Source organism: Ranitomeya variabilis, chromosome 2, assembly GCF_051348905.1.
Source record: "Ranitomeya variabilis isolate aRanVar5 chromosome 2, aRanVar5.hap1, whole genome shotgun sequence".
Lineage (NCBI taxonomy): Eukaryota > Metazoa > Chordata > Amphibia > Anura > Dendrobatidae > Ranitomeya > Ranitomeya variabilis.
Window position 1 is genome coordinate 582,896,475 of NC_135233.1, and position 25,997 is coordinate 582,922,471.

The 25,997-nt window shown below is 41.0% G+C and overlaps 1 protein-coding gene across 10 annotated transcripts in view; it reads right to left on the reverse strand.

Annotated features, from left to right (window-relative positions):
• Nucleotides 1-25,997, reverse strand: part of WWOX (WW domain containing oxidoreductase) — a 1,206,506-nt gene that overhangs the window by 834,807 nt on the left and 345,702 nt on the right. For 8 of the 10 annotated variants that reach the window (XR_013221655.1, XR_013221654.1, XM_077288364.1 and 5 more), the window contains exon 9: nucleotides 19,910-20,174. Coding sequence is in view for 8 of the 10 variants with exons in the window: in XM_077288364.1 (XP_077144479.1) it covers nucleotides 19,910-20,174 (265 nt within the window). In the remaining 2 variants the exon portion in view is untranslated. Of the gene's footprint in view, nucleotides 1-19,324; nucleotides 19,733-19,909; nucleotides 20,175-25,997 lie in introns of those variants that run through there. The other 2 variants (XM_077288368.1, XM_077288367.1) reach the window with 2 other exon arrangements.

A 25,997-nucleotide genomic window follows, 5' to 3' on the forward strand; every position in this document is an offset into this window, starting at 1 on the left:
GTTCATCCACAGATGGAGTAGCGACCCTGGGAGCTCTGACAGCATGTCATACAGGAAATACGTGGAGATGCAGTGACCTTTTATATGCGCCCATGTAACCAAACAATTCCAGCCATGGTGGGATTGTTCTGTTTGCTATTGTGTGCTGTGGTTCAATAAAGTATTGCCACACTGTTTTACCTTAACCCTGTGTTGTCTGTGTAGTGTATTGCCCACGGGGAGATAGAGCGGGCGTTCAGTGGTATGAGCCGTGGTCCATGCAGTCTTGCTAAAGACAGCCGGGCTAGCGGATGAGAGCACCCACTGACCCCGTTTCTCCACAATTCACACCACTGCCACAAATCATGCCCACAACATTGCCACAAATCATGCCCACAACACTGCCAGAGTATGCCCACAACACTGCCTCAAAACATGCCCACAGCACTGCCACAAATCATGCCCACAACACTACCACAAAGCATGCCCACAACACTGCCACAAAGCATGCCCACAACACTGCCACAAAGCATGCCCACAACACTACCACAAAGCATGCTCACGACACTGCCACAAAGCATGCCTGCAACACTACTACAAAGCAGTGTTGTGGGCCCACAACACAGAAAATCATGCCCACAGCACTGCCACAAATCATGCCAACAGCACACAGGAGTCAATAGGTTGTTTTCTAACTTTCCATCTTTTATCAAGCTGCTTGTTGCAAAGCTTATATACAGAACTGTGAGATTGCAGATTCACGAGCAAGAAGCCTCCCTCCATAGTAAAATAAAAAGTAAACCAAACAATTGAAGAAAAAGAAAAGAAAAAGAGCTTTGTATGGTTTAATATATATATAAAAGTTAATGCGCTAATAAAAGTCCTTTACCTGAAAAACATAGAAACAATTAGCATATAAAAATATATTAATCAAATCCTCGCAGTGACTATAAAGCATAAGACACCTTCTAGCTGCTATAACCACATTGGTTCCAAATTTTCACAGTCTGAAATAAGTCATAAGATCCAAGTTGGCATCCACCCACACAGCCCTAGTGCGTACTTGATGCCGACGCTAAAACCACAGCTCCATAAATCACTTGCACACCATGTGGTATTACTGTAGTCATCTTGATACATCGCCTTCAGTGAAAATTTAACATTTGGGGTCAATGAGGAATCAGGATGCCTATCAATCAAGAGAGGCATTTGAGGAAATTTCATTAATGATATCTCTGGGATAGTTTATACAGAAAGCAATACACGAGGATGAAGTTAAAATCATCGTCATCTGCAGTAGCTTTCATACAAGGAAATATCTGAGCTGGAAATATATTTTACTAATGTCCTTCTATACAGCTGAGGGGTTGGCCATCAGTCATGAATATGAAAAATATATATACACCACCTTTATTCCACTCAGTGGAGTGTCAACAGAAACCTATACTTACATCTGTCCATCTTGAGTTGTCTGTCCATTCTGGCCCAAAAAAGTGCCAATAAAACCATAACAGGGTGGTTGAAGGTCCAAATCTTCTCCTTCTTAGAGAAGAGTAAAAGGATCAGTTTATTCCTTGGAATTACTTGTTACTTCCCCTCTAAATGCCATTGTCCTGTGAACTCTGCTGAACAAAGAGGATGGGACACATATCCAACCAACAAGTCCCATCATCTTCTTACTTGGAGAAACGAAGATCTACTCTGCAAATCCATAGTTGGGAATCTGGCATACACCGAAGTGGAACTGTAACGATTATCCAGTCATGGATGGATCATCAAACTTATGGTATGAAGGGGCATGCCACGGGGAGTGCTTCAACCTCTTCGCAATATAGACTGAGGTCAATGGGCACAGACCACCACTGACCTACTGTTATGCCAGGCATTTAAAAGTAAACTTCTAAAAAATACAGATCTAGCAAGTGACAATGAAATTGTAGAAAGGTAAGAAGTTTGAGAAAGTTTGATCCATAGAATAGATTGCACACTAGAGTTGAGCAAAATGATTTGCATTGTCTTAGTCCAGCGTTTAGACTAGTCCTCCGCGGCAACTGGAACAAAGCAGTCTTCATTTCTGCCACTGGCATCCTTGGCTCCTCTTGCTCTTATTTGGTCCTGTAGCATCAGGACGTCATGTGAGGTCTATTCACTGAGCCTCAAGAGTCGTTTTGATATCATGAGGCCAAGTCCTCTTTCACACTTCCTTCATTTTCCTCCCGTCGAAATCCATCGAGTTTTGAAAAAACAGGATCCTGCAAATTTTTCTGCAGGATCCTGTTTTTTTTCCCATAGACTTGTATTAGCGATGGATTGTGACAGATGGCCATCCGTTTCATCCATTGTGCACTGGATCCATCGGAAAATAGCGGTCCGTTGTGCGGAGAAAATGTTCAGAGGAACGTTTTTTCTGCACGTCGGAAAATCGCTCAGCGACGGGTCCTGCGCTGTCCGTCGTTGGCTATAATGGAAGCCTATGGACGCAGGATCCGTCGCTGACCGTCAAACACAGGAAGCCAGCGACGTATCCCGTTTTTTCTTTCTGAGCATGCCTGGAAGGATTTTCTACTCACGGAAAAATTCTCTCCCTCCCTCTCTCCAGAATTTTATACCTTAAAATTAAGGCAGGAACTCATTCGACGCATCCGTCATAACACTGGATGCGTTACACACGTTTTTTACACTATTTTTACAACATCCGTCGATACGTGACTTCACTGCATTATGAGGCACCCCGAACGACGGAAGTGTGAAAGAAGCCTAAGAGGTCCCCAGAATAATGGTCCAAGGATGCCAGCTGCTGAAGCGAAGTCTGACCAGGTCTCGCTGTCATAAAGCACCAAACTGGATGCCGGACCAGGTCAGCGCAAATCTTTTTTTCTCGACTCTACTACACAAAGCTTAAGGCTTCCTATGTGGGGCTGTATTCACATCACTGTTGGGCGTTTTTCTGCGCCAAACTTGAACCAAAAAAATGGATTTCATAGAAGAATAGAATCCGTCATACGACCATCACCGATGATTCCAGATGGACTCTATTAAGTAATAATGGGGTACGGAAAGTTACGGTCACTTGTTCTGAAACCAATGATGGAAAGTGTGATGGAGCTTTGAACTGAAGGCTCAAATGTAGATGTCTATCTACTCTAAACTCTGCACCACTTTATCAGCTGCAATCTTCTTAGGTTCTGTTACCAATACCATCAGCGGCTCCATTCAGTGACTCCATCAGCAGATTTGAGTTAAAGAATAGTTCTCTATTCTTTTAGCCAAGATTAAGAAAGCCATTATGAAACATTTTAGATAGAAGCCAAAACAGTAGTGTGAACTCAGATGGCAGAGGGGCTTCTAAAAACCTTCTCAGCTTCTAAAGCCCAGGTGACCCTCAACCACTGCACTCCTTTGGCCAAAGTTTTTAAAAGCAGTTTGCAAATCAAGAGTATATAAATCTAATAAGATTGTTTTATAAATGCATCCCCTAATATCTATGTAGACATATGATAATGTAAAATACAAATCATGTGGAATCAGAGTGTCTGTGAAGAATAAGAGCCTACAAGTCTCTATAACAAACAGCTCTAAGCCAGTTCTGCTGAGCATTGTAATTAAGCCGTTCCTTCATTGTTTTCTACTGGAACTATATGGCACCAGGCAGGTTTAATTGAGTCTTAAATGAAATACTGACAATATTGTGAGCAAAATAGCAAGCCATAAAAACGCCAAAACTCGTCTTCATATCATAAACCAAAGGACGTTCCTCCAGGACCCCTGATTCATTTCTACTGATCCAATATGCATTAAGGCATGACCGGCTCCTGTCAACATTTTCGATACACACCATCAGCTGTTAAATGAAGCTGCTTGGATGGGAATACTCAGCAAATTATTTTGTTGCTTAACCATCGTAGTACATTGAGAGGAGTTTTATAATTACCCGCTAAGCCAAAAAAAGGTTCTGGAAAGCAAATATTCCAGTTGTGTGGCATATGCAAATCCAAGCCTGGACCAATCAGTTGCATTTGGTCATGTGAAGGCATTAATGTGGATACATTTAAGTAATTGGGATGGAGAGGAATGATTTCCACTTTTCTAAATTAACAGGTATGGAAAAAACAGCGACCGATAGACACTTTGATAGGCATTACCATGTACACAGTCGAAAATAAAGGCGAAGAGCTTCACTGTAAAAGCCAATATTTCATACTTCAAAACTATTTTTTTTAAGTTTCATTGACGCCTTTCATCATATTTTCCTACTGTTGCTTAGATACCAGAACATGTAATAATTCAATTACAATCTAAAGGATGCCCAAAAATTGCTAAATTGTTGGTGACATGCTTAAAAAAGTGTCCCCTCCCAAAAAAAACCCACTTATTACGGGTCTGCAGAGTCATGGTATTTAACAAAAAAATAGGTAATTATGTCCAAAAACAGTTATTGCGTCATTTCCTATCCTTGGGATTGAGGATAACTTGCTGACCACTTCCTTGCAGCGATCCTGAGATTGAGCTCTGTAGCAGAGGAGCACATGCTCAACCTCCATTCTTGGGGTGTCAAAGCCCTGATCTTGAGATTACTGGAAGTCAGTCCTAGTGGTCAGCCCCCTAATGATCAACAAGTAGTCCCCAATCCCTTAGATATGGGATAACTTGTTGTTTTGGCAACCCTTTAAGCCTCATGATCAAGGCAAAGATGCACACCCCAAAGCCAAACGGAAGTTTCATGTCCTTCGTGTGCCACCAAACATTGCAGCTTCTTTGGCTAGAAGGATAAAGACTTCTATGAGTGGTGTGTAATAATTTCGAAGGTTGTACACAGCTCCAATATGGCTTGGGCATGCCACTTAGGAAAACTCCCCTCGCCATAGATCCACATCACTCATTAGTTTCTTTGTAAAGGACCACACATGAGAAACCAGTTTCTATTTGTTACAGGACCATGATCCGCTCGTTTATGGAACCAGAGTGAAATTTAGCTTTGGATGACATCTCCGGCAAAAAGTAATTGTAAAATTTAGTCTATAATCCTTGGGATTTTGAATACACACTACAGTATATACTAATCCCTTCTCTTAAACCTTTCTATTTCAGTAAGTCTGAGCAGAATTCATCCTCAGTGTGCGCATCACATACCCTTTAAATATTTGGTTACGGTAGAACAGTCCAACGGTTTCTAAGAATTGAGGTCATTCGCGTAGTAGTGGATCTCTGGTTACAACTGTTTACACTTTTCTTTCAAACTTTGTGTTGACGTTAAGGTAAAATTATCATACTTGTTTATTTTCTAGCAGAAAAGGGCTTCATTGTGCCCATGTTACATAGTAATCCTGGCTTACCGAGAAATGGATCTAGAACGTGTGCGCATTCATAGAGAGGTGCACACTTTGCCAAATAAAGAAAAGAATTCCTGACGTGCTGTGTTTTCTGTCGGTTTCAATATTTAGCATCAAAAATATAAGTATGAACTGAATTATCTTATCTCCTCAGGGTCACTAAATGCCAATTTTTTCAAAAGCAAGGCAGCATCCAACTGGACAGTCATATCCAAAATTATGAAATTATAGGAACTTTTTAATTATTTGTTTTCTACCCTTGAGACACTGTCAATGTTTGTTGCACATTCCGCCATTGCTCTTACACTCATTTTTTCCGGTAAAATGATGGACACCATGATGACAACCAGAAGAACCACATTAGAAGTCAAGATGGACAGCAGAAAAATAGAACTGAATAGATCAGATGTAAATGAAGTTTAAAAAATTTATCAGCCCCCACGTTTGGGAGATAATGCCCCCTCCGCCATCCCTTGTTTTAAACTTCACTGCACTAAAAGGGATTGTGCCATAAACAACCTATGTCATATTTAATCAGGATAGGTCACTGGAGGAGGGCAACTATTGGGCCCCACATTGATCATCAGAATGTAGGTCCACATTTTTGTTAAATAGACCAGTTGTGAGCATATCCCACCAAGACTTCACAACCTATCAAAGTTAATGGTCCTCTCTCTTAAGCATCAGTAGTCATGGTAGAGATGGTACAAATCTATTTGAGGGAGATGGTCCAGAGGCCACATCAGTAATCTGTTGCAACAAGACAGGAGCCCTGCGAAACCTTCTCTTTCCTGATGGCATCCCCAGCTCCTCTTTTTATTAGCTTGCTTGGTATGACGTCATCGTAACAAAGTCCAAACAAAAGAAGTTTAACCGCACCCCAGAAAATAATCATGTCCTTTAAGGAGAAAAAGCGCACGTCAAAACCGGGGAGTCCATCTCCGAGCGTATTCCATATCAGAAAGATCATAAGACAGCTCCTCACAAATGGTGAGAGATCAATCTTACATTTTATTCTGCCTCTTGTGGAGACGTTTCGGTCAGGAGACCTTTTTCAAGCTTGAAAAAGGTCTCCTGACCGAAACGTCGCCACAAGAGGCAGAATAAAATGTAAGATTGATCTCTCCCCATTTGTGAGGCGCTGTCTTTTGATCTTTCTGTCATCGTAACAAAGTGTCGTCATCGTAACGAAGTGACGCGCATGTGATGTTGCACCAGGTTGGCTAATCAAAAGAAGAAACTGTGGTAGAAAAAAAGATGCTGGCAAGTAAAAGGTGGTTTGCAGAGCTTCTATCTCATAGCCGCAGACTAATGAAATGGCCGCTGGACCTGGTCCTACAAATTGATTCGCATCATGTCTAGCCAAGTGCATGCAACTTTAAATATAGGTCAAATGGACTCTGGGCAAATGGACACTGGATATCTATCTTTGCTTTGAGTATAAGGATTAAAGGGTTATTCCCAAAAGCAAAAGTTATTCCATATCTAAAGGATAGTGGATACTTGCTGATTTATTGAGGTCTGACCACTGGGACTCCCAACCATCTCAAGATCAAGGCTTTGGAACACCAAGAATGGAGCTTTGAAAGCCCAATATTGAATGGGGCAGAGGTGTACATGCTTCATGTATTGTGTATGGAACTTCTGGAGAAAGGTGTGCACTGTCCTCCGATATTTCCAGAAGTCCCGTAGGCGTTGAGTGAAGCAGAGGTCAAGCATGTGCTCTTTTACTCCATTCAAGATCTACGGAAATAACCGAGGACAGCTTTGCACCATTTCTAACCATCATGAATTGTTCATTTCACACCCATTCTGTGGATAGGTGATTCATTCCAGAACTTTAGATGAGGGACTTTCTTCCATGCAAAAATAGAAGGTGGCACAAGCGCTAGTGGCACATACTGTACTTTTGATTTACCAACAGGTCTTTTACAGAAAAAAAGCAACTGTATAGCTCACCCTGCAGCACAACCTGTTGGAACTCTAATTATTAAAACCCTACAAGTTCAGTTTCTCCAGGTTCTACGCTGTAATCTATAGATTACAGACTTTTTTTTTTTCATCAAATCCCACTCCTACTGCTGTAGGTTGTAAAATATGGCATCACATGAACAGAGGATCCGACTACATCAAGGTTTGTTTGTAGTCTGTTACTATGGATACACAAAGTCATGCATAGAACTTTTTTTAAGTCAATATTGATAAAATATATATTTTTTATTTAGATGCCAAGGAGCAATGAAACCGCAGGATGAAAAACTGGTCTTATCCTATAAGTGTTGCTGTCTGCCTAGCCTTTGCTGGTTATTAAATATAGTGGGACCCTATGTCATTTTGTTTGGGGGCTCCCCATTTTAATAACCAGGAAAGGCTAAGTATACAGCTGGAAGCTGATATTAATTGCCTGGGAACGTTTATGAATATTGTCTCTGTACCAGATTGGCATCAGCCTCTAGCCGTCGGCTTTCCCTATTCTGATAATGAAAATGACTGTTCAAACAAAGCGCAGGCGCTTGCTGTTCCCTTGGCATGACCAAACAGTTCAGTGCACCTTTACACCTACAGTACTTGCTTTTATAGCTATATCCACCCTTCTTTAGCTCCTGTTAAGTCCGAGCTGTCAATCAGAGAAAAGTGCGCAGCAATAGATGGAAAAAACATACCGGTAGGTAGAAATTCTACATCACTTATGTTCCAGAAAACCAATATGACATGCGGACAGTGACAAATAAACCCAATGGACATTCTACCCCAATAAATTTGACCGAAGAACGCTGGTAACACCTGATATGTAATAATTCATATGGTAAAACCAGAAATATTCTTATGGCAAGTCTTGCCTGTTTTATGTAGCATTGAGGATAAAATGAATGTGAATTACAGTAAATAGTCAAACTTTTTATTGGAATAATCTATTATAGTAGTAAAGCTCTTGGAAGATAAAATGCTTCCCTTTCATCGAGCCTGTATAATCCTTCCAAGTGGACAGAAAAGCTTTCACAGGAAAATAAAAAAAATCTTCTTCCAATAATTCTCACAAAAATATACTATGGAAATACAATATGGAAGGAACTCAGTGACCAGAAAAGCATATTTCACTAATAAACAGGATGAAGTGCGAAAAGCGGAACATAAAGTCTAGAACAAGAGGGTATCAGAAATAAAACATCACTGATGCCTACGGCTTACAAGACAGCACTGGCAATGAAGCAGTTTTACCAGGACCCTGATCCAGCAGCCATGTCAGTAGTCACCTGATGCCAACTAGTGGCCCGAGTACTTTCTCCTACCTGCTGGTGCTAACGTGGCCTCTTCTGAATAGTAAACCTGAGGCGACATCAAGACATGACGCACCGCAACAATGACTTTGTGCTGGGCCTACTAACCAGAATAAGCCCTGGGGAAGCCGGGAGATAGGAGGAGGTTACCGGGATATGGACCAGCAGCCATGGACTATCCACGTGGTCACAGTTCCAGGGACTTGTGAATATGTTCTCTCAAATTAAGTTTTTATCTCTTTTCCTATCACTCATATCCATCTAGCTTTCAATCTATGTCTCAATCCTATTTATCTGTCATCTCGATCTATCTACTGCTGATATCCATCGATGTCTGAGTCCATATCTCATTTTTATATAATATCTATCGCTCATATTCATCTTTTTTTCAAATTAGTTATATATATTATCTATCTAATAACTATCTGTTAAATTTATCTATTATCTATCTATCATCTATCTATTTATTATCTATTTATCTATCCATTATCTATATATTATCTATTATCTAATTATTACATATATATATATATATATATATATATATATATATATATATATATACACGTATATATATATATAATCTAACTATTTTTCTATCTATCTATTATCTACAGTATTTAGCTATCATCTATTTATCTATTATCTATCTATTTAGCTATCTATTATCTATCTATCATCTATTATCTACCTATCATCTATCTATTATCTATCTATTGTATAACTATTATATATATATATACATATATATATATATATATATATATATATATATATATTAGCTATCTATCTATTATATGTTATATCTCTATCTATCTTCTATCTATCTTTTATCTCTCTATCTATCATCTATCTATTATCTATTATCTATCTATTCATGTCATATTTATCTGTTATTTAATCATGTAATATGTTTTGATAGATCTCGTGTCTTTTGATTTATCTCGTCTGGATCCATCTTACCTCTATTCATTGTGTTTCTTTCCATCTCACGTGCATTTTAATATATAATAAAATTACACATGTTTATTACATAATATAGTATTGTATAACCCCACACAATAATGTCATATTACATTACACTGATCCACTATATCCCTGAACAATAATATGTGATGCAATATAACCCAGCACATTTATATATTACCCACTATGTGATATCATCTTTTTTTTATTAATTATTTTGATAATTTCTTTTGTATTTACCTGTCATCTCCTATGTGATATACTGTAATCTAACCCTGCAAACTTGTACAATATTACCTAATATGTGACATACTGCATAAAATCCACATACACTTGAATATTACGGACCGGCCACATTAGATCGCTCATTAGTTAATCGATCAATAAAGCATACCCTTGTATATGGGGAGCCCACTTAAAAAAAAAAACATTGAGTTAAAAAGAAAAAAAAAAATATTCCACTGCCCTCCGATTTACAGTTTTGTCCTATTTTTCGTAGGGCCTGGCCTCATATCACGCCGACACTGTGCCATTTTGTGGGACGGTAAGACAAATGTTTTCTCGGCACAGAATCCTAAATGTTCTTCTCCGTCTGACGGAGCAGCCAACACATCTCCATCCTTTCTGGAATCTGTTACATTTTTCAAGTGATAAATCTTTCGGCATCAGGTTATTCCAGGGCAGAATCCCGCTGCTCCGGCGAGTTAAGGTTAACGCAGTGACAGCTTGAGCTTTCGCACCGTAATTTATAACTCTGCAACAGAACCTGCGTTTTTATTCCCATCTATTAAAACTTTAAAAAAAAAATGGGGAACAGCACATCTGTTAAAGCTCTTGCACAACGGCTGGCTTTGCTGCGAAACAGGAAACGTAACCCAATAGTCTCAGAACTTCAGCAAACCTGACCCACTTTCAAATGGTAAAAAGGAGTTTTTATTTATTTTTTTCAATTTTTTATTAATTTTAGTTCGGTGTAACATCTGCTAAGCGCTTTCTGTCCCCTAACACTTGATATTCTTTCAACTCCGGCAGCTGCCAAAAAAAATATTTCTTTCTATTAAAGACGTCACGGAGTGTGTGATAATAGCACTTGGACTCGAGGCTTCGCTTTATTTGGGATCTATGCTTCCACACACATCAAAAAAAGCCTATATATCTAATAATATACCAGCCGGCACAATGTGTATGATAGCCCGAAATGATAGGTGCTACAGTTATTGGGGCATCCAAAAATAAAAGGGCATATCTCCATAAGGACCCGATGCAACAGGCCAGAATATACTCCGTCCCAGACTATGCCCGGGGTTAAAGTGGCCTAGGCCAGAGTATACCCCTCCAAGCCAGAATATACCCCCGGAGTGCAAAATAGCCTGGGCTAGACTATGCCTGGGGTTAAAGTGGCCTAGGCCAGAGTACACCCCTCCAAGCCAGAATATACCCCCGGAGTGCAAAATAGCCTGGGCTAGACTATGCCTGGGGTTAAAGTGGCCTAGGCCAGAGTATACCCCTCCAAGCCAGAATATACCCCAGCGAGTGTAAAATAATAATAATAATAAATAATAATAATAATTTTATTTATATAGCGCCAACATATTCCGCAGCGCTTTACAAATTATAGAGGGGACTTGTACAGACAATAGACATTACAGCATAACAGAAATCACAGTTCAAAATAGATACCAGGAGGAATGAGGGCCCTGCTGCTCGCAAGCTTACAATCTATGAGGAAAAGGGGAGACACAAGAGGTGGATGGTAACAATTGCTTTAGTCATTTGGACCAGCCATAGTGTAAGGCTCGGGTGTTCATGTAAAGCTGCATGAACCAGTTAACAGCCTAAGTATGTAGCAGTACAGACACAGAGGGCTATTAACTGCATAAAGTGTATGAGAACATGATGCGAGGAACCTGATTATGTTATTTTTTTTGTTTGTTTGTTTGTTTTTTTATGATAGGCCACACAGGGATCGTTAGGTTAATGCGTTGAGGCAGTAGGCCAATCTGAACAAATGAGTTTTTAGGGCACACTTAAAACTGTGGGGATTGGGGATTAATCGTATTAACCTAGGTAGTGCATTCCAAAGAATCGGCGCAGCACGTGTAAAGTCTTGGAGACGGGAGTGGGAGGTTCTGATTATTGAGGATGCTAACCTGAGGTCATTAGTGGAGCGGAGGGCCCGGGTAGGGTGGTAGACTGAGACCAGAGAGGAGATGTAGGGTGGTGCTGAGCCATGGAGTGCTTTGTGGATGAGGGTAGTAGTTTTGTACTGGATTCTGGAGTGGATGGGTAGCCAGTGTAATGACTGGTACAAGGTAGAGGCATCGGTGTAACGGTTGGTGAGGAATATGATCCTGGCAGCAGCATTCAGGACAGATTGGAGCAAGGAGAGTTTGGTAAGAGGGAGGCCGATTAGTAGGGAGTTACAATAGTCCAGACGGGAATGAATCAGCGAAACAGTAAGAGTTTTTGCAGAGTCGAAAGTAAGAAAAGGGCGAATTCTAGAAATGTTTTTGAGATGCAGATAAGAAGAGCGAGCCAGTGATCGGATCGGATGTGTGTGAATGAAAGCTCGGAATCAAGGATGACCCCAAGGCAGCGGGCATGTTGCTTTGGAGTAATGGTGAGTAAAATAGCCTGGGCTAGACTATGCCCGGGGTTAAAGAGGCCTAGGCCAGAGTATACCCCTCCAAGCCAGAATATACCCCCGTGGGTGTAAAATAGCCTGGGCCAGACTATGCCCGAGGTTAAAGTGGCCTAGGCCAGAGTATACCCCGGGTATATTCTGGCCTAGGCCACATTATACCCCTCCAGGCCAGAATATACCCCCTGCGGGTGTAAAATAGCGTGGCCAGACTATGCCCGAGGTTAAAGTGGCCTAGGCCAGAGTATATCCTGAGTATATTCTGGCCTAGGCCACATTATACCCCTCCAGGCCAGAATATACCCCCGGGGGTGTAAAAGAGCCTGGGCTAGACTATGCCCAGGGTTAAAGTGGCCTAGGCCAGAGTATACCCCGGATATATTCTGGCCTAGGCCACATTATACCCCTCCAGGCCAGAATATACCCCCGCGGGTGTAAAATAGCCTGGGCCAGACTATGCACGAGGTTAATGTGGTCTAGACCAGAGTATACCCCGAGTATATTCTGGCCTAGGCCACATTATACCCCTCCAGGCCAGAATATACCCCCGCGGGGGGGAAATAGCCTAGGCTAGACTATGCCCAGGGTTAAAGTGGCCTAGGCCAGAGTATACCCCGGGTATATTCTGGCCTAGGCCACATTATACCCCTCCAGGCCAGAATATATCCCCCGCGGGTGTAAAATAGCCTGGGCCAGACTATGCCCGAGGTTAAAGTGGCCTAGGCCAGAGTATACCCGGAGTATATTCTGGCCTAGGCCACATTATACCCTTCCAGGCCAGAATATACCCCCCCGGGAGTGCAAAATAGCCTGTGCCAGACTATGCCCGGGGTTAAAGTGGCCTAGGCCAGAGTATACCCCAGGTATATTCTAGCCTAGGCTAAACTATACCCCACCAAGCCGGAATATTGGTGTGTTTTTCCTGCTCGCCCACCCAAATCACATAACAGTTGTCCCGTGTATTGGGACCTTTGGGACAGGGACACACGGCGACTTTGTATGCGATTGTTGCATGCGACTTTTTATCCCTGGCCGTAGACTAGCAAGTCCTTGCTACAATATAAACGTTTAAAGGCAAACACTGATAACAACATTAAAATGATCATGCTTATTTTCAAGATGAAGTGCACGTTCTGCTGTTGACTGCAGATTGAAGCTTGCAGGAAAGATCAACCGATCCATGGAGTCACCGACTTTTGTGTGGGTATATTCTGGCCTGGAGGGGTATAATGTGGCCTAGGCCAGAACATACCCGGGGTATACTGTAACCTAGGTCACTTTAACCCCGGATATAGTCTGGCCCAGGCTATTTTACACCCCCGGGGGGTATATTCTGGCCTGGTGGGGTATAATGTGTATACTTTGGCCTAGGCCAGAATATACCCGGGTATACTTTGGCCTAGGCCACTTTAACCCCGGGCATAGTCTGGGATGGGGTATATTCTGGCCTGTTACACCAGAACATACCTTGAGACCCGGATTGTGAGACTCTACAACTTGAAAGGACTTGAATAAAACTTAAAGATAATCTGTCAACAAATTTTTATTATGTAATCAATCAGAGATTACCTTGATATAGAGGCAGAGACCCTTATTCCAGCAACGTGTCACTTACTAGGCTGCGGTTTACTGTTTCAATACAATCAGTGTTTTATCAGCAGGAGATTATCACTAGAGGACAAGCTCCCATGTGCCTCCTGGTTAAACCACGCCCCCACCACTGATTGTCCGCTTACTGTCAGTGTACACAGAAGGCAAGCCAATCAGTGGTGTGGGCGGGGTTACAAAGTACTCAACATTCTGATCTGGGGCAGAGAAAACCGATATTCTATCATAACTGCCTCACCCAGTAAACTGAGTGATACATTGCTGGAATTAAGGTCTTTCTATACATTACTCTTCTGTCAGATTACATGGTAAAATCCTGCTGACAGGTTCCTTTTAAATACATTTGACTAATTGCTGATATCCCCTGTAACTAGGGCTCACATATTAGCCAAAGTTACAGGACAAAAACCAGTTTACAGATTCCTATAAAGAGAACTTGTCAGGACAATATTTCCAAAAATTACTGTGTAAGGCTTCTTTCACACTTGTGAAAATTTGGCACAGTGTGGGCAGCGGATGCAGTTTATCAAGGCATCCGCTGCCCATTGTAAAGTCCAGGGAGGAGGGGGTGGAGTTCCGGCCGCGCATGTGCGGTAGGAAATGGCGGACCCGACGTACGAAAAAAGTTCCCTTGAACGTTTTTTTGTGCCGACGGTCCGCCAAAACACGACGCATCCAGTGCACGACGGACGCGACATATGGCCATACGTCGCGATCCGTCGGCAATACAAGCCTATGGGCAAAAAACGCATCATGCGGGCACATTTGCAGGATCCGTTTTTTCCCCAAAACGACGCATTGCGACGGATGCCAAATGATGCAAGTGTGAACGTAGCCTAAGTCCTAATCTAATATATAAAGCTGAATCTGTGTATGTGTGTATGTATGTATGTATGTATGTGTGTGTATGTCCGGGATTGGCATCTGCACCGTCGCAGCTACAGCCACAAAATTTTGCACAGTCACACGTCTGGACCCCGAGAGCGTCATAGGCTATGTTGTGAGGCGAAATGTTAACCCCGCGCGTTCCAATTCACGAAATAATTTTGCCCCTATCTACATAATGGGGAAAAAGTGAAAGGAAAAGTGTTGGAGGCAAATTGACAGCTGCCAGATGTGAACAAGGGGGACTTAAAGAGTGAGAGCGATGGCGCCAAAGAGTATACACCATACAGTTGCTAAGGTGGGGCCCCGACATGGGACAATCACCACACCACCATGGGGATATGAACACACACAAAATGTGCCACACACTACCACGTGCTCGAACACATCACCCTCAGCACACATTTCACCACACATACACCAACCTCGCCACATAAAAGTCGAAACACAAAAGTCGCCGCTCAAAACTCGCCACGCGCAAAACTCTCCACATGCAAAACTCGCCACACGTGCAAAACTCACCTCATGGAAAACTCACCACATGCAAAACTTGCACACGCGGAAAAATTGCCACATGCACAAAGTTGCAACACATGCGAAAGTTGCCTCACACAAAACTTGCACATACTCAAAACGCACCACACATAAAACTTGCCACGCGCAAAACTCGCCATGCGCAAAACTTGCTGCACACAACTTGCTACACTAACCTGTCACATGCAACTCGACACACAAAAAGTTGCTACACGCATGTCGCCACACAAAACTCATCTCACAAAAGTCGCTACATGCATGTCGCCACACGCAACTCAACACACACAACTTGACACATGAAACTCGCCCTAAAACACACACAAGTCTGCTATTATCCTTCAAAAATAAAAATCTGATTAATAAGCAGACAAACTACAAGAGCAACAAATGTACCATATAGGAAATACGGCAGCTGTCAGTCACATGACCAGTCTATTATGTGTATGTGTGAGCTAATATATACTGCCAGGGGGGAGGGCTTCCTGTTGGCTGGGAATTTATCAGGCTGCCAATAGCAACCAATCACAGCTCAACTTCTATTTTGATACAGTTAATTAATCTGAGCTCTGATTGGTTAATATAGGCAACAAAGGACATTCTCAGTATAACAAAGCTTGTGTATATATAAAGCTGAGTGTATGTATACGTGTGTATCAAGCCCCACCCACTCCACATAGCCCCACCCACTCCGCATAGCCACACTCACTCCACACACAAAACCCCATCCACACGGCCCACGTTGTTAGCGCACAAGGGTGGAGACATATTCACCTCTAAAGCCACCCTGCAAAACTCACCGGCTGCAATGTTCCAGCCTCTGCGAGCTACAATCAGGGCCGCCGCCTTCAGAGTATCAGTACGCGGCAGACACAGGCCATATCTAGCTCCGTCGCGGCAAAAATGGAGTTGCTCCTGTGAGGCATGATGTCAAGGGAAAGGGAAGAGCCTCATGGATTACACTGCTGTGCTCATAACAGGAAGTTGCTGTGATTGTGTGAGGGGAAGACAGGCTTGAGGGGAAAATGAGAGGCTTGAGGGGAAAATACTGGAATGATGGGAAAATAGTGGAGTGAGGTGAAAATGAGAGGTGTGACGTGAAAGTGAAGAAGTGTGAGTGGAAAATGAGAGGAGTAAGGGGAAAATAGTGGAGTGATCGGAAAATGACAGGTGTGAGGTCAAAATGAGAACTGTGAGGGGGAAAATGAGAGATGTGAGAGGGAAAATTACAGATGTGAGGGGGAAAATGAGAGGCGTGATGGGAAAATGAGAGAAGTGAGGTGCTGCTGCAGTATGAGGCTGTGTATAATTTGTTATAACCACAGTTAGTTACTATGGCCAGGCAACGCCGGGCTCTTCAGCTAGAATAACAATAAAAATTATACCTATTTTAGCTACGCCATATGCCAACCCTAAGAAATTGAGCTTTGAAACCACATGCAAATGAGCCTGAAAGTGCATTGAGGGAGTATAGTCTGAATGCAACAGCACGCTCCTTATGCGCTACCAGGCTCATTTGGATACAGCTTCAAAGCTCGATTTCTCAACGTGGGCATATCAGATTAATATAAAATAGGTATCATTTTTATCGTATTACTTCGACCTAGATAGCCATATCACTAGTGTCAGGAGGAAAAATCTCACTAACAGGTTCCCTTTAAATGGAGATTCCAGAAGGCTAATCTGTGCTCATATCACTGTTGATTTCAGTGTGGCAGTGAGAACAGTAGAGCACATATAGCGTGTGTACACACACACATATATATATATATATATATATATATATATATATATATATATATATATATATATATATCATTTGTATCACACATTGGAAAATATATTTTGTACAGTTTCTTATCATTTCTTCTATTTATCATTTTTGAATCATATCAAAGGACAGCAGATAAATTTGTAGCCTCAAAACAAAGCCATTAAGTCTCCAAAAATACCATAATTAATGTAAACATGGTCAAGACGTCAACGTTACCAGACAATTCAAACAGATGGAAAAACGATGCATCAAATGAGAAGGGACATTTCAGACAAAAATAATGATGCTAGCTCGTAAAATATTATGCTTTTAACACATGACAAAAACCTCTCAGCTGTAGATGAAGCAGACTGGCCTTGGGAATCCATTAACAGCATGAATGATAGTACGTATAGCAAATGGCATGAGCCAAAGCACATAACTTTATCTACACTGAACATCCGAAATTTGCGGCCCATTTTCCCTCTGGAATGATGGAAAATATTGTAAAGAATTCATAAAACTACATAAAATGGAGTCAATAGCAATACCGATGTGTCTATTTTAGATAATATTTCTATTCCCCGTAAAAATACAGTTCCAACTGGAAGTTACCAGTTACCTTCCTATTGGGGTGTGTGCCTACACACATAAAACAGGTACATGTATATCGGAATGAACAAAAAACTTAAAAACTGAATACAAACTGGTTTTGTAACAACTAATCTAAGTTCCTCAATAACACAAGGGTGTAAATCTTAAACTACAAGACAGTGTACAGAAACACATCAATGATGACTGATAACACCAGATGTCTATTTATTCTTATATTTCTTCTTCCATCAACTGAGGAATGACCCGACAAAGTCAGGCAAAAAAGGAAGCTCCAGAACTGTTATATCATAGGGTAATACAATTATTTACTAAAATAGGTGCATGTATCCTAGGAAAAGATGAACAAACTCATATCAGATTTAACCCCTTAATGACCGCCAATACGTCTTTTAACTGACCTGAGATACAAGAGAATAGCCTCCCCATACAGATGACAATCCAGCAGCTGTCGGCTGTACACTATAGCTGACAACTTTCTGCATCAGCCACAATCAGTGTTTCAGTGTTTGCACCGTCCAAATCTGTTTAACCCCTTAGATGCTGCTGTCAATAGTGACTACATCATTATAAATGGTTAACAGAGTGTGGGGGCTTCCTCTTTATCCATCGCCACCCTCAGATCATGATTTTGTGGTCCTGATGTTTGCAATGGCAATTCATGACCAAATAGCGGCCTTATAGTCTGATGGCTGTTGTAATCTGTTCAGAAGTTACTGACATTTTCATTTCTGTTATGCCACTTTGTATTAATTCCTGAAAATCACCTGAAGGGTTAATAAACTACCTGACAGCTGTTTTCAATATGTCAGGGGGTGCTGTTTTTAAAATGGTATCACTTTTGGGGGTTTCCAAATATACTGGACCCCTAAAGTCACTTCAAACATGGATAGGTCCCTAAAAAAATACATTTTGTAAATTTACTTGAAAAAAAGAAAAATTGCTGCTACATTTTTAAATTTCCTAAAATGCTGACGAAATAAAAGAACATTTTACAAATGATGCTGATGTAAAGCAGGCATGAGGGAAATGTTATTTATTAATGTTTTTTTTATGGTATGACTATCTGGATTAAAGGGATAATCATTCAAAGTTTGAAAATTGCTAATTTTTTAACATTTTTCTCAAATTTCTGTTATTTTTTACAAATAAACACAAAACATATTGACCTAAATTTACCAATACCATAAAGTATAATGTGCCACGAAAAAAACAATCTCAAAATCACTGGGATTTGTTGAAGCGTTCCAGAGTTACCACCACATAAAGTGACACTGGTCAGATTTCAAAAATTTGGCTCCGTCACTAAGGGGTTAAAAAACTCATTACAAACAGGTTTTGTTGTAACTAATCTAAGTTCCCCGATAACACAAGGGTGTAAATCTTAAACCACACATCTGAGGCTAGTAGTGAGTACTATGATTTTTGGGTTCTCTACTAGTGATGAGCGAGTATACTCGTTGCTCGGGTTTTCCAGAACACGCTCGGGTGGTCTCCGAGTATTTGTGACTGTTCGGAGATTTAGTTTTCCTTGCCGCAGCTGCATGACTTACGGCTACTAGCCAGCTTGATTAAATGTGGGGATTCCCTAGCAACCAGGCAACCCCCACATTTACTCAGCCTGGCTAGTAGCTGTAAATCATTCAGCTGAGGTGATGAAAACTAAATCTCCGAGCAGTCATAAATACTCGGAGATAACCCGAGCGTGCCCTGGAAAACCCGAGCAAGGAGTACACTCGTTCATCACTAGTCTTGACACATTCAAAAAGGGCATTAAAAAGGAACTGTAACTAGATAGCCCTTTGTACATCTTCTATTAGATACAATAATATAAGAAATATTATAAATGCAATATAAAAAATACTAATCAACTCCACACAATTTAATACTTCACAGATAATGACCGGAACATAAAAAAGAGGTCATCCTGAAGTTTTGCCACACCTCTCCAAACATTCTTAGGGTCGTCATCTCACTATAAACTCCAGCCAAAAGCCTGTAATGTTTTCTAATTCACTTTTTCGGAAAAAAAAAAGCCAATTCCCATGGTTTTATCGTATCGCATTTCTCTTGTCTCCACTCTTCAGACGAATTTGTTGCACATCGTCGGGTAATTATCAGAAGAAGCAATAGAACTCGATGTTGGAGGCTACAGAAGGGATTGTTTTGAGATTATCATGGCGTCGGAACACCATAAACTACTGAAATGAAGCTCACAGGTATCAAAGGCAAAGAGGTCGAGAAAAAGACGTACATCTGGATATTCAATCCACTTTGATCCTATGCCAACAGCTAAAGCTAACATTATATAAAGAACTTCACTCACCATGGACTTTGTAAAGGGTCGAACCAAACCAAACAGCAACCTGTACCCCCACCAGTTCCTATGAATGGATGAATACATCATGTTTCCTGGATGCACAGCGTTGGATGTCACCCCATGAGGAGAGAGGCGGCGGTTCAATTCCTTGGAGAAGAGAACATTGCAGAGCTTGGAACGGTTGTACGCTAACATAGCCCAGTAGTCCTTCTTAGATGGGGAAAGCAGGTTGAGGTCAAGTTTCCCCGATGAATCTTTAATTTCTGTGAATCTAAAATTTAAACAAAAAAAAATATATAGAAATATATGACATCCTGCCAGTAAAATCCGAGCTATGAAGAAAGTTGAAACTAGTGCTTGTTATAAACAGTTTTACAGTTCAAAAGGATGAGTATTTTCATTCTAGCAATTAACTGGATATAAGTCTTCACACCCCTGTTAAAATGGATTTTTTTTGCAATAGAAAAAAAAAAAGTCATGCCAAGAAGACCCATTTCGGAACTTTTTCCAACTTTAACGTTGAATGAAAACACCAAAAACTAAAATAATGTGGTTGTGCTCACAATTTGCCAATCACATTTACACTTACGTTACATAGTCGTTAGTTCACGGCTGCAATCAATTAAACTGATAAACCCCATATAAAATATGTCTGTTTTAGTAGGATTTTACTGACCTTGTCTTATTTGCATTTTACATCAAAAGCCATGGTCAGTAAACAGCTTAAAACACAGCAAAGGGATCTCATTGTTGTAAGTTATCAGTCAGAACTCAGAAGTGGACAAAAAGGCTTTAGACATATCATGGAACACTGAAGACGCCATCAAGAAGTGGCTTACATATGGCTTACAACTGTGACATTATATACAACTGGAAATCCTTCAAAAACTGATGAAAAGACAGGAAAAAAAAGTTGGAGTTATGACAAGAGGCCTACAACAACATTAAAGGAGCTGCAGGAATTTCTGGCTAGTATTGGTTGTATACTAGATGTTATAACAATCAATAAAACCAACAAATTGGTTGTTACCCATGTTTCCTAGAGTCCGGCATGGTTGTGCTGGTGATATAGGTGTAATGAAGGTTTCATTACAGACCTTAATCAGCTTGTCTCATTACCGACATAAATCCCAGAGTACCCTGTGTGAATGAAGAAGGGCAGAGCATGGGCAAACACTGATCTATTCACTGCCTGGGAGGAGTGGCTGATGAACATGCATCTTACTGTTCTACCCACACTTAGGACTTCCTGGTATCTTCAGGATCTGTGGGGGTCTCAACAATTGAACCCCCTAATGATTAGACATTTATCATCTAAATAAATGACAGATGTTTATAGAACCCCTTTATGGCGTGGCATCCATGTGAGAGCTGTAGTTCTCTCTTGTAGGTAATTCGCACTCTGCTCTGTCTCTGGTTCTTTAGGAGGAATGTAACTCTCAACGGCCTTTTAGGCAGTATAGGTGCGAGTTGCTTTCTTCTAATCTGTGGCTATTTTGGGCCACACAGATAGCACTAATGACTGCGGGATCAAGTTCTCTAGTCTGTACAGGCATCGGTCAGTAGCAGTTTTTAGTTTTACCTATTTTCTCGAGTGAGTGGCTACTCTAGCATAACAGTATTATGCTAACTCTGCAATCGGTAAAAGGTATAGTTTTATCCAACAGCGTCTCATATGCTGATGTTGCAGGACTAGTCCAGTGGGACATCTTTTACCTTGAACCTAGTCCAGTGGGACGTCTTTTGCCTTGGACTAGTTCTGTCTCGGAGGACTAGTCCAGTGGGACGTCTTTTACCTTGGACTAGTTCTACCTCGGAGGACTAGTCCACTGGGACGTCAGTTACCTTGGACTAGTCCTGCATCGGAGGACTAGTCCAGTGGGACATCTTTTACCTTGGACTAGTTCTGCCTCTGAGGACTAGTCCTGTGGGATGGCTTTTACCTTGGACTAGTCCTGCCTCGGAAATTCTAATCCCAACTCCCTGGGTGTGTTATTGACAGCCTTCACATAATCCCGTCATGATAGAACCAGCTGAAGACTGTCAATCATGCCTAGAGAGGCGTCATTAGGACATCAAAGGCTGGACAAGTCCAGGGGGAGAGACGCCCTGCCAGACTAATCCTGCTTTATTTACAAGGTGGATTCAAAGTATATTCTTCAAAGAGTACAGGATTAGGAAGCACATAAATCACCTTTTAAGAATAAAGGAATCTGCACCCATATGGAGATTGCAAACAGTCGGGACCCGACAAGATTCCCTTACGAAAAAATACGGTAGGTACATAGTCACACAAGCCCGAGAGATCGAGGGCGGCTCATAAAGTGGAGTCCTGTTAACACTGGAGATCAGATTATTTATGTTTCCATTAAAAAAAAGAATTTTTGCCTATTTTTTCACTTTTTTTCTCTCTAGTCGAATGGTCAAGCGTTCCAGAATTTACCTATATCTGAAGATATAAAATCAATGACGCCGCTTTTCATTTACTCACATGCCTTCTTCTGATACCTGGCCTTGTGTTAGACCTGTTGTGACTTTATAAAAATAATGAAGCTGTGGTATATCAGGTCATTTTTCAGCAACATAAATTATCTGACAGGACTCGGCAGGTGGGGCAATCTGTTTCAGCAAACAGAATATAGGAAAAATGGCAGGAACCTGGCCCTGCGCCACAAAATGTATTTAGTGTGTGTCTTAATACAATTTTATTTCGTCCTTTATTGCTTGTTTTTGTCTTATTTTTTTCTGTACTATGAAGTTTACCTACTTGTTGTGTTAACTTTAAAGAAACGATTAGGGACATGCTTAAATAGTAATTCCTTAAAATACTAGGACTTGCATCTGTGAAGGAAAACCAGATCTACTGCAAGACACTGATTTAAAAAATGAAGGCAAAGCTTTTTCCAGCCTGATTTGTATATGGCTTTGATGCTAGAATTCTCACGATTGTTACATTGCTGGTTTAAATGGGGGTACCTACATAGACATACCACTAATTCACATAGCAGATACTTCATCGAGTGCGCTGGGATTGGAGCAGAATTAGGAACTGAGCCCACAGCACAAAGGGGAGATTCCAGCTGTGCAGCACAGCCGACATCTGCCTCTAACAGCAGTGATCAGAGCTTGTGACTGGGCTTCACAGGAGAACCAACAAAGAGGCCCCCCGACTGTCTCAGTAACCCATCGCCACCATGCAATCATGTCACAGGTTAAGGGGGTAATGGACACTTGGAATGGATGCCTAGGCCAAACAATGATATACATTGGCATTTAAGGGATTAACAGAAGCGATTGGAGCTGTTAAGCCTCTAAATGCCAATGTCAATCACTATCTTGTCAGGCCATACCCGTCCTCATCACTGAACGTGATTGCAGAGCGCCGATGGATTGCTGAGACAGTTGTGAGTCTGCTGAAAGCACCCATGACTGCTTTGCGGGTACTCCTGTAACTCCTTCATGATAAACCGTGAATAGGACTGTATAATGTTATACTACAGCACCGCAGTGTATAGTACAATCGATCAAACAACCAAAGGCTGTCCCTTATGGAGATTAGAAAAAGTAAGTGTAGGAAAAGGAAAAGGAAGAAGAAGAGGAACAAGAAAAAAAAGAGGAAAAAGAAGAAGAGGAAGAAGAGGACAAAGAAGAAAACTGAAGAGAAGAAGATGAAGAGGAAGAAGATAAAGAGAAAGAAGAGGAAGAAGAAGAGGAAGGAGAAGGGGAAGAAGAAGAGGAAGGAGAAGGGGAAGAAGAAGAGAAAGAAGAAAAAAAGAGGAACAAGAAGAGGAGGAAAAAGAGGAAGACGAAGAGGATGAAGAAGAGGAAGAAGATAAAGAAAAAGAGAAAAAAGAAGAGGAATAAGAAGAAAAAGAAGAGAAAGGAGAAGGGGAAGAAGAGGAAGAAGAGGAAGAAGAAAAAGAGGAAAAAATGCAGATTCAGAATCGCCACGTCCTTAAAAGTCTGATCTATGAAAGTCTATAACTTGTTTAACCCATGCACATTATATAGAAAAAGATACAAAAATGCTCAAATGGTTGTTTTGTCACTTCACCTCCCAAAAAAACTGCAATAAAATCTAATCTAAACACCATAAGTACCCTAATAAGGGTACCAATAGAAACTACAACTTGCCACATAAAAAAACAAGCCCATCAATAGAAATATATGAAATGTATAGGTCCCAGCAAGTGACAACAAAAAATAATATTTATTTTTTCTTTTTTACTAGGTTCAACATTTACTAAATTGGTAAAAAAAGACAAGTTTTGATTCACAGTTATTGTATTGATATAAAGAATTGTCACTTTTACAGCAAAAAAAAAGTTGTAACAAACAAACACCCCCAAAATAGTTGAGATTGTGTTTCTTTCATCATTTCAACTCAGTTTGTTTTATAATTGTTATTGACAGAACACCCTCTTAATGAAAGTCATGTTCTATTCATATTGCGTGTATAGAATGGCAGTCAGCCAGTCATAAAACGACTGTCAACTGGTTTGTTGTCGATGGGTCGTCTTTTACCGGCTGGCTCCTGTGATCCAAGAATTACTGATCAATTGATCGAAGGAGCTGCAGGGTACAGGAAATACAACAGTGCCGTACAATTTATAGTGGCTGTGAGTGATACTGCACACGCTCTCCTATTCACTATGTAATGAGCCACTCATGGAGTCTTTCTCAAATGCACCCCCACCAAAAAAGTGAAGAACTTGTCCTCAGCAACCAAGTTGAGATTTAATTTGGTAAATTATACACTGGATGGGTGCCATGACCAAAAATTTGATGAATCACTGCATATATAAATGATAAATAACCCAAAAAATATAGTAATCAGTAATTCTCAAACTTTAATATGCATTAATGATCATTAGCGTCTTCTTTGAACTCCCCGACCCCTTTTCTTGGCAATGGGCAATTTCCGAATTCTTGCGGCATGAATGACCTTTTCCTTGGAGTAAACAAACAGACAGTACCTCTGGGGTAATAACCTCGGAATCTCGCAATCAGCGTCCTCACATGTTTGAGATAGGCCAAGTTTGGCAGACTCCTATGCTTTTTAAGTACACCCATGGCATAACTTACGCACAAATCAAAATAACTAGTTGATGTTTTGTAATGGAGTCAGACAGAATAATTAAACACCAGCTGTTTGTTACTTTTTTTTTTTGCCTTTTGCTATGTTAGGAAAGCAGTAAAAAATGTCCTCGAGAAAACTTCCAGAAATCTCAGAACATTTTGTTACTCGTGGCGGGCAGGACTTCAATGGGGGGGCAATGTAAGTAGAGCTGAGCACACTCGCCGTGATTCCCTTCATTGATCTGTTTGCCCCGCTGCCCTCGTTGTTTGGTTCCTTGCCATCCAGCAAAGCAACAATACTAGTGAAATGTTCTGTTTCATGCGAGATGTAGAAAAATAACAAGGACTGTTTGGCTTCGCACTGATTGCTTTGCCAGAAGACAAATGGACCAGTAAAACCAGGGGAAGGGTAGAGCGAAAGTGATTGGTGCCTACTGGAGAACAAATGTATCAAGACCTGTTGCTAAACTCCACTATTAACCTCAAAAAAAAGAGCAAAAGCTGAGGTTAGAGCAAAAAAAAGTGTGATTAATCACATCAACATCAAAAACAACATGGACAAGCCGAAGCAACACAGATATTAAAGGGTATGGACACCTTTACAATGGAAGACAAATACATTTAAACATGTTAGTATTTCCTTTTAGGTAATAAAATTGCCCCAAGTTTCAGTCTGCAATCTTCATCTCTTCAATCATACTACACTAGAGGACATGGAGTACAGAAACACTAACAAGTAGAAAAAATTAAAAAAATGTCTTTATTACTGCATTAACAACGGTACATGACACGAAGCAGCCCAAACCACGGGCAATATACAAATAGAGGAGCTATATTAGGAACCTACTCGTGCAGCAGACGTATATGGACCAACAATAGTACAAAAAGAGGGCTAGTATAGCAGCGCTTAATAGTGGAAAAGGAGGGCACACATAAATTCAATAGGGTCCAACATCCAGGCTCTGTGCACAAGCCTCCATGGTTGTAACTACCAAAAAAAGCCCCCAAATCCCTT